Genomic DNA, 9,422 nt, shown 5'->3' on the forward strand with positions numbered 1-9,422 from the left:
TATTTTATTATATAATATAACATATTTATACTCTTGGATAGATAAAACTACCGGTATGTTTCTACTTCATCCCTCATTATTCAGGAGCAAGAGGTAGCTTTTTTGCTTTATAAAACGACAGTACCTACCTACGTTACATGTCAACATGACAATATGTGTATAAGTAGTGTAAGGCCAGTAACCATTAATGGCGGTAGGTTTAAAACCTGCTGTCCTGCTCTGGAAGGCAGTAAGGAATAGGTCAAATCCATTATTAGTGTCAGAGATTATCCGGGACAAGGGAAAACAAAGGACTTTATAATTAAATATATAGATATATATCTTGGGTGACCAAATAACACTTGACTCTGGGTCATTTATGCTTTAGCTGACGAGATGGATTGTCAGGGAATGTGATGAAACAAAGGTTGGGCATAAAAGAGTAAAGATTATTAGGTATAACTTATAAGTATTGTTATGAACATTTAATATTTTATTTTACTAACATGAGACTATTTTATGCAGAAATGCATACCAAGGAGCATATTGGTGCCGCGATAACAGCATATTTAATGAAAGACTACGAAAAATACCTATGTGCCATATAGTTAATGTTTTATGGATTATTTGTTTGTAGTATTTTGGTATTATATGAGATATTTGATTTGAGAAAGTGTTTGTGAAGTATTGAGTTGAGGGATTCTATTTTTGGGGTTGCCCTGTATCGATGTTTTATCAAGATGGATACCCAGGTTTCGGATAACCATTCGTTGAGGATTTATGAATTTATTAATAAGAGGGATTTTATGAAAGGACTCGCTTGGGAAACAAATTATACAGACAGACTTGCTTGTATTTCTTTTAATACTCCAAAGACTGAACAATATAACTCCGTTAGGACACGTTTAACCATTTAATTATTAGTTATTAAATTGAATAGGTGCTGTTGTACTGAAATACTGAATAGTTGCTGTACTTGCAAGTTGATTTTAAGGTTAATCTGAATAAATAAAAGAACACAAATAACAAAGCAACTACCATAATTTAAGCTAGCGCCTAACCTAACCTAACCCTAAAAAACAGATTAGAACCTGAAGAGAATTTTTTTTTGTAAGTATTAATTTACTTTGAAATTTTTTCCAACAATTAAATAATATATATTTAAATTTAGTATTTCAAAAATGTACAATATTATTAGCTATTATATTATAATATTTGAAATAATATATTAATACTCTAATATTGATGTAAAATATTAACATTAAAGGTATTCAAAATGTGTAATATAACATGAAAGTTATTAGTATAGAATATAATGAATTATAAGTATATTATAAGTTATAACAATAATAGAAACAAAAACTTCTTTCATGGTGTGGTGAACAAATATGCATGTTAAAGTTATTTATTTCATTACATACACAATAATTCTGATGAGATATTATCTCAGTAATTAGACGAATAATGGAATGTTCATTACACAAAAATAAAATAAAAATATTTAAACATTTACCATCTATAACAGACAAACTCTTATCTAATATAAACCAATAAAATTAATATGTCTAGTAAGTAATAACACACCTATCTATTTTATATCTTAAAAAAGTACATTCATTTTGAAGCTTAACAATCAAACCATAGAATTCTTACTTTTAGGTACGTACCTATATGTATTATGTATAAATCAAAATATAATTACTTTGCATCAAATATAGTATATTTACCTAAGTTTAATGAGGATGAGAGCATATTACATGGTAACTGAAAATAATTATTTAATATTGTGAACAATGTAAACATTAATTTGATTTTGTTTTAATTACTATAAGAGTATGAAGTACAATTTTTTTTTATAATTAGTTAAATAATTACTCAATGATCTTGTACAGTACCTAATTTATATTATATATTAGAAGCAAGATATCTTTATTATTGCTTCATTTAAAATAATAAATCCTCATCTCCTTCATCCAACATGTTACCATATTTAGCATTAGCTTCTTTCATATCTTTCTTAAGTTGTTCTTTCTTTTTATTGGAAATTTTCTTTTTATCTTGAATCTTTTTTAACCTAATAACATAAATATATAACAAAATCTTTAGGTAAAAATAAAAAACTAGGCAATACCTTATAAAACACAAGAAATTTAAGAGAAACATTTTTTTTTAATAACTTTAAGATATTTACCTCTTCATATTAAAAGAATTGTCTATAATATATTGCATGTATTTAAATGCATGTTTCTAGGACTAATTTTAAATATACTCTATTCAAGTTAACAACTATATTCGGCTGCCAACATGACGCATGCTGAGACGGGACATTACTAAATGGCAGGCATATAGATGGTTGATTCTGTGGTCTTGGTCTGACTACCAATAAACAAAAGTCCCGACCAAGTACGGTTCTTAACTTGAATAAAGTAAATATAATTATACTTGATCGATAAATATACCTGTAAAATTCTTCTCGCTCCAATTCGTCAAGCTCGGAAATAATATATGCAAGTGTTTTTTCAATTCTGGGTATAATAACTAGAAAAATAATAATTACAGTATTAGATTCATGATACATAAAAAATATATATAGTTAAAAGATAAGAATAAACTTTAATTTAAATGCATACCATGCTCAATAGCATTGACTCTTCTATTTGTTATTTTAATAACATCATCTAAAGTAACAAAAGATGTTTGCAATGACGCTAATTCAACCAAAAGTTTAATTGCAGTTTGATAATTTTTTTTAAGCTTAGCCAATTGTTGACCCCCTCGAGCTAAACCTGCTAATTCATAAGTGTCGGTACCATCCTGGTAACTTTCAAAAACAGGCAATGTCACACCTACATTAAACAAATTTATTAATACAATGTTATAAATTTAAAATATACAATGTTATAAATTTATAATATGCAATACAAATATTTTTTTATTACCAGCAACATTATCCTTTTTAGTGCGTATTTTTATTTGAGCTTTTGTTACGTTTTGCAAAACAACTTGATTAAAATCACCAGTTGTGAATTTTGCTTCGGCCAAAGAAAATGCTGCTTCTTTCATTACCTCGCCCATCAATGTCTTTGTCTGCACATAAGATAGTTGTTTAATATTAACAAGTTTAAAGTTGAAGAAATGAACAAAAAAAATAAATTTATATATTTAATTGTACCTGAATAATTTTACCAAGAATCAAACGAAATCTCATTTGTAAAGCATCAGCTTTTTTTTTTAACAAGCTATGACCTTTTTGCGCTCCCATAAGACGCCCTTTCATCATTGTTTGAGCACTAAAACATTGTTGAAATTAAATTATAATTACAGATTTTACAGTACCCATATATTACATGTCTAAATAGAACTATGAGTTCTAAAAGCAGTTTTTTTTTTTTTATACATTTAGTCATGGTGTATTAATAGACAACAATCAAAGTTGTTGATGTGCTACAATAAATTAAATCTATAATTTGACTAAAATGATATATTTTTGGAAACAGGCATTGTATGTTGCCTCAACCATTGATCAAATACAAATTGTATTCAAGCAATACCTCAACAGACAACGCCCAATTTCAATATCTTATCAGTTGATTTACTCACCCGCGAGATGGAAATATTGGCAATTTGTCTTTTCCCGACATGATTAATTACTAACTGTGGTAAAAACTAATAAATTAATAGATAGGTAAGATCTTAAAACTGTAAAATTGAGTAACTATCAAATAACATGACGAACTTGTAAAAACAATTTATCCTTAGCGAGCAGCTCCCTAATATTTTAGAAATCCGCTGCTGAGTGCTGACTTTTAGTGATAGTTTACTGCAGTGTGCACTAAACAGCGGTGTGACGGTGTGTACACAAACACAATCACATACACCGTACACGAAAATACTAATATACGTATATACTACTATAGTATTTTATTGTACAGGCGGGGCTAAAAACGTATTGAAACATGTAAGTAAAACAGCTGATCAATGATAACAGCATTGAAATATTATCTTTTACGTTGATTATCGATGATAGAGTCTGGACAGCCTGCGGATTGCAGCAGCTGCGTCGGCGCACCCACAAATACATAATAATATGTGTACATAATAATATAATATTATATTATAATTTTAAATACATAAATAGCCACTATGTAGTTCCCATTAGTTCGGCACATTGCCTCAACCACGGTTAAAAAATATACCTAATAAAAGGTATACGAGTCATATTTATTATTATTTATTTCATTTATAATTTTATGAGTTGAACTCATTGCTCGAAAGTCAAAACACGCTATGATTTATAATAATTTGGTCAGTGGTACAAAACCACATAATTTGTACTAAATAATTGAAAAATGATTGTAACAATAATTCAAAGCTTGAAAGCTCACCAACATGGCCATTATGAGGTTCAGAGGTTGTGTCAGAAAAACTATACTTTATGAAAATGATAAATCGCGGGAATTCGAAATAACCAGGATTAAAATTTGATAACAAATACGATAATATCACGAAATATTTTTAAATTCGAGAAGGTACTTCTTACTGAAGTACTTACTACTTACGTTTAAATTTTAATTAATATTTTTGGATATCCTTTGCTTTATACTCTATTGTCAGCTATTTCATTTTAAGACATTGAAAATGAATAACATACATGACATTACTCATTACATGTTTTTCTCTTTAAAACATAATTACAAAATGACTTCTATTTTTTAGATAAAATTATGAAGTTTCGTGGTAAAATTATTGATCCACATTGCATGAAACAGTTCTACAGTAAATATAAAATATGAAGTTTTTTTATTTCTATATGACAATACATTTTTTTGAACAGGTATTGTGATAATTTTATCCAAGTTATGTAGAAATGTAGTTTTGAGACTAAGCTCTACTAAATTATACTTAATCGCTTCAAATGAATCTAACAGTAATCAAATCAGTGTTTGGTCTGTATTAGACCAACAGTCATTTTTTAAAGACTATGACATGATTGGTGAAACAGAATCTAATGAAATTTTATTCAGTTTACCAATTGGTAAGTATTATTATATTATATATTATTTATTATTAAGTAATAATTAATAGGTATTAATTATTGAATAGGAAAGTATTGTAAACAATATTATACTACTGTTACTGCTTAAAATAGTATTCAAATGTTACTCTATATCTGTTCATACATATCATTCATTTTAATTAACCTGTCTCGTAAGGAAAATTATGGATGTATTAAACAGGGAACATATTTTTATAAAGTACCTATAATTTGTGATCTTTGACAAAAGTAAAATCAGTTTAAAAGATTTCTTAACAAAATATTTTCTAAAAAATAAAATTACAAGTGTTAATGTAATGTTTGATCCAAATTCAGCAATTTTTATTCAAAAATCAATCAAACATAGCAAAGATAATTATAATAGATATTTAATGTCAACTTAGGTTTACCAATGTCACTGTTTAGGAATATTTAAAACTATTAAATAATAGACAATTGATAAGTTTGGTATAAACTAATAGGTATTATTTTATTCTGTTTAGATATGCTTGCATCTTCACTGAGTTCAGCAAAACAAACAAACTTAAAAACTCTCAAGATGAAACTTACTGATAAACTATCGCCATGTCTAACTATTGAATTGGATCTGGTTATAATAATTATAATAACTTAGTCATAGATTTAATGTACCAAGTATATTTAATCTATGATATGGCACTAAATAATTTTATAGTTTGGTCAAAATTAACAGTACATTATTCACATTTTAGGAGTCTCAAGTATCCAGTAAACAGTTATGTACTCATGATATTCCAGTTTCTGTTATACTGCCAAAAGATTGGTCAGCATATAAGGAGCCAACCATACCTGCTCATAATGTAATAGCATTTACAAGTTTTGAATTTATTTTACTTATAATTAAATATTATATATTTAAAACAGTCAATAAAAAATTAAAAATATTTATAGTGTAACATTTTTATTTTTTAATGAAAACTTTTATACTTATACAAAATTATTTGATACATGATTTAATTTAGATTAGTGTGGTTATGCCATCAATACGAGTAGTGCGGCACATTGTTGATAAAATGAAGCGCATAGGTCCAAGGATAATGGTATCGTTGGATTCTTCTGGGAAAATGGTTTTAGGAGTATCAAATTTATCTGCCACAGTCGACACACATTTTATAGGTCTTGAGATAGTTAGCGTTCAAAATTCAACTGGTGAGTATTAACATAAAAAAATTACATTTACTGCATAATTTATGCACCTATCAACATTTATAGATATTTTTTTTTTAGTTAACATACCAAACAAAATTTGAATTAAAATTTTTACTGAACAGTTTACAATTAATTTTAGATCCTGATTTAGGACATATATTGATTTTACAATGGTGTATATTTTTTATTTTTGTGTCTGTCATCTTTTTGAGCAGTTAAAATGCTCATGTATTTTAAGTTTGTTTATTGTATTAATTTGTTGTGAGTTTGTGACTGCAATTTTATCTGTAGGTATCATTTATGTTTCAAATATTTAGACGCTCTGTCCTTGTGAAGTATTGTTATAACTTTTAAGTTAATTCATTATTAAACATATATATATATATATATATATATAATATATTAATTTGTTACAGATAAAGAAAACAAATATTCTACAGTAGTTGATATCAAAAAATTTTCTCAATTTTTAAATTGTGAAACACTAAACTTATCAAAAATATTATGTCATGTAGTAGAAGGAATGCTGTTACATTGCTCAATAGAAGAAGATGAATATGTATTACATTATTTCTTGAGTGGAATTGACGATTAACATTAATATATTAAATCGGTAAATAAATGTGTAATTTAAATTTATTAACTTATTGTGGACCAAGATCCATTTTTTTAAGGAATGTAAGCTAACAACTTACTATTTATTAAGCTATTTTTCAAAAAAATCAAAATTAGGAATTAAAAATAAATATTGAACCAATATCGAAATTGAAAGTTAATAAGACCAATTGTACATTTGTTGTGAGCTGCTCTGCCAGCTATCCAGATTATCCAGCTGTATTTATACTGTTTTGATTAATAAAGACAAGTTCAAACGTAATAATAGAATTATAAAAATGCGCGAAGATGCTTGGGACATCTGAATATGTTGTTCTACACTTTTAGGGACTTCCTTATATATGGTGTCCCCATTGACCCCATTCCCATGTCTTTGACTGATGTGGTCTTCAATTTTCTAAAACATGTGCAATTTGTGGATTTGTAAACCAGAAGTCAAAATGTGACAGGTATTCATTCTGTCTATCAGAATCATTTAGATAGGTCCCTCTATCTCCATTTGTCAGTCAACCACTTATATTAAATTGTACTCTAAAACAACATGTGCACATTTATATCCTGCTAAGGTAAAATCCTTGGGTGTAATTTTAATTGTAATTACTTATATTGTAAAACAAAGATGTTGAAGTTCCTAGTAATAAGTTTAGTTCAATCCATTAGTTTGTATCCCTAAATTTAAAGTGCTCCTGCAAGGAAAGCTCATGCATGAGTGTGATTGAAAAAATTCTTGCTCAACTATTTAGCCACTTTAATAGTGGCTTAGCCTTTACTTCTTAAACCCTTAAGATCTTTTGGTTCTGGAAATTGTAATAATAATCTAAATATTATGTCTGTAAGAATACATTAACAAATTCAAGTTATTCCAGTTTATACAATTTTATAAGCTCAGATGTATGGTTTCTACAAAATGTAAATTAATTATTATATACTATTAACATACAATTAAGTTATCGTTTTATAGTAAGTTTTTGTCTTATTTTCTTTATTTAAGTCATCTGGAGTGTAAAAAAAATTGTTGATGTGAGAAAATGTTTACATCGGGAGAAAATAAATGGGCAATTAAAAAGAATTTGTTAGATACTTGCAGGTAGCCGGAGTTTTATGACGAGTACATGGGGGAGAAGGAATCATTTGGGCTGAGTTTGTTTATCTATATACTTATAATCTTACTACTTATTACTCTATTGGATAATTATCTTTCTATATTTATTATAGCATGATAATGACCCCCATCTGTTTAGGGTCATAGACCATAGTCAACCTATTAGGTAGATTTTTACTCTTCTTATAGGTACGAAGTGCATCCGCAATATTTATATATTAGGTACATTTATAATAATTAAATATTTTACCAAATGACAATTTTTTAATGTGAAACAACAAATGTGGCGGATGAGACCAGCGTTGGAATGACGACGCTCGCAAGGCACTCATCTAACGCTCCTTTGAGATAAAGAATAACTTTTCTTAAAAAAATCTAAATATTTTGTTTTTGATTATCCCATGTTTATTTCCTTGAATAAATCATCTTTTTAATTTGAATGCATGTATTTTTCATACAAAATAATTTCGATGTTTCACATTTGGCAGGCATTGAGACAATCTGCAACAACTCACTTTTTTAAGCAATGATTTGAATTTTAACCAGTATAGGCTAAAAAGTAAAACGCTAATCGCTTTCTAGACCCCTTAGTTACGCCAATGCGCCTTGGGGTCTTAAGTGCTTGGAAGCCATATCTCCCTCTGTCCCATCCTTATTTATTCGAGCTCGACAATTAAAGTTTGTGTGTAATTTTTAGTTCCTGAATATTGGTAACTAAGCGATCAGAAATGTTTTTAAATAATTAAATTGCATTTACATTATTATAATTGGGACTTCTACAAATTCCTTAGCGCAAGCTCTGGTAGGTACTCCGTTCACCGACTACCGAGTACCGAGAGATAGTGGTTACTTTGAGCATACGAGTGGTGCCGAGGAGTGGGGATTTAGGTTTAGAGTTCTAGGACGTTACAGTGTAAAAAAAATTGTAAATTGTTTGTCCATCTTAAAATACTCATAATTCGATTGAAAGCCCATTAGATACCCTAGATCAGCAGTTCTCAACCTTTTTATATTGAAGTATCTTTCTACACAGTTTGAATTTTTTTTCATACCACCTGACTTTTTACTTATTAATAATGTAGACTAGGTATACGTTTATAGTATAGGTACATAGAATTTTATTTTATTTGCGTACCACCTTTTCCGCTTACCACAGGTTGAGAACCGCTGCCCTTGATTATAATCTTATCTTTAATTTTTATGATAGGTCATTTCAATCTAATTTTTAAACTAACGAAGCTAAACGTAATCTGTTGGGCGCGTAAAATTTATTATGTTACGCACTTAAAAGACTTGTTTTATTTTTTTGCAATCTTGTAGGTAATTCAAAAACGAATACCCATAAGGAAATTGGCATTGTGTGTATAAAATACAATGATTACTTAATAAGTTTCAAATATATCCACGAATAATATTTTAAAATTACAACAAAATAAATAAAATTGTTGTCTTTGTTTAAGTATATCAAATTTCGTTTTAATTTCAACTTAAAATATTTATAAA

At 27.9% G+C, this 9,422-nt stretch overlaps 2 protein-coding genes across 2 annotated transcripts; one reads left to right on the forward strand and one right to left on the reverse strand.

Annotated features, from left to right (window-relative positions):
* Positions 1 to 1,275: 1,275 nt before the first annotated feature.
* LOC111033540 (V-type proton ATPase subunit D-like) lies at positions 1,276 to 3,853 on the reverse strand. The gene is made up of 6 exons (XM_022314323.1): positions 3,580 to 3,853; positions 3,152 to 3,269; positions 2,919 to 3,066; positions 2,610 to 2,825; positions 2,439 to 2,517; positions 1,276 to 2,053 (listed from the first exon to the last, which is right to left on the reverse strand). Exons 1-6 carry the CDS (start codon positions 3,618 to 3,620, stop codon positions 1,924 to 1,926), a joined length of 732 nt encoding a protein of 243 aa, XP_022170015.1. The 5' UTR covers positions 3,621 to 3,853; the 3' UTR covers positions 1,276 to 1,923.
* A 661-nt stretch (positions 3,854 to 4,514) lies between these two features.
* Positions 4,515 to 7,079, forward strand: LOC111033539 (checkpoint protein HUS1). Its single transcript, XM_022314322.1, has 6 exons — positions 4,515 to 4,755; positions 4,814 to 5,014; positions 5,518 to 5,624; positions 5,746 to 5,853; positions 6,016 to 6,202; positions 6,619 to 7,079. The coding sequence occupies exons 1-6, from the start codon at positions 4,704 to 4,706 to the stop codon at positions 6,795 to 6,797; spliced, it is 834 nt and encodes a 277-aa protein (XP_022170014.1). The 5' UTR covers positions 4,515 to 4,703; the 3' UTR covers positions 6,798 to 7,079.
* The last annotated feature ends 2,343 nt before the right edge of the window (positions 7,080 to 9,422 follow it).

This window comes from Myzus persicae, unplaced genomic scaffold, assembly GCF_001856785.1.
Source record: "Myzus persicae strain clone G006 unplaced genomic scaffold, MPER_G0061.0, whole genome shotgun sequence".
Lineage (NCBI taxonomy): Eukaryota > Metazoa > Arthropoda > Insecta > Hemiptera > Aphididae > Myzus > Myzus persicae.

Excerpts from the sequence above, each read along its gene's own strand:
- LOC111033540 (XM_022314323.1), bottom strand. The coding sequence starts at position 3,620 with ATGTCGGGAAAAGACAAATTGCCAATATTTCCATCTCGCGG. Across the intron at positions 3,270-3,579 it reads CCAATATTTCCATCTCGCGG|TGCTCAAACAATGATGAAAG; the intron begins GTGAGTAAATCA and ends ACAATGTTTTAG. Across the intron at positions 2,826-2,918 it reads TAAAAAGGATAATGTTGCTG|GTGTGACATTGCCTGTTTTT; the intron begins GTAATAAAAAAA and ends TGTTTAATGTAG.
- LOC111033539 (XM_022314322.1), top strand. The coding sequence starts at position 4,704 with ATGAAGTTTCGTGGTAAAATTATTGATCCACATTGCATGAAACAGTTC. Across the intron at positions 5,854-6,015 it reads CAACCATACCTGCTCATAAT|ATTAGTGTGGTTATGCCATC; the intron begins GTAATAGCATTT and ends GATTTAATTTAG. Across the intron at positions 6,203-6,618 it reads TAGCGTTCAAAATTCAACTG|ATAAAGAAAACAAATATTCT; the intron begins GTGAGTATTAAC and ends AATTTGTTACAG.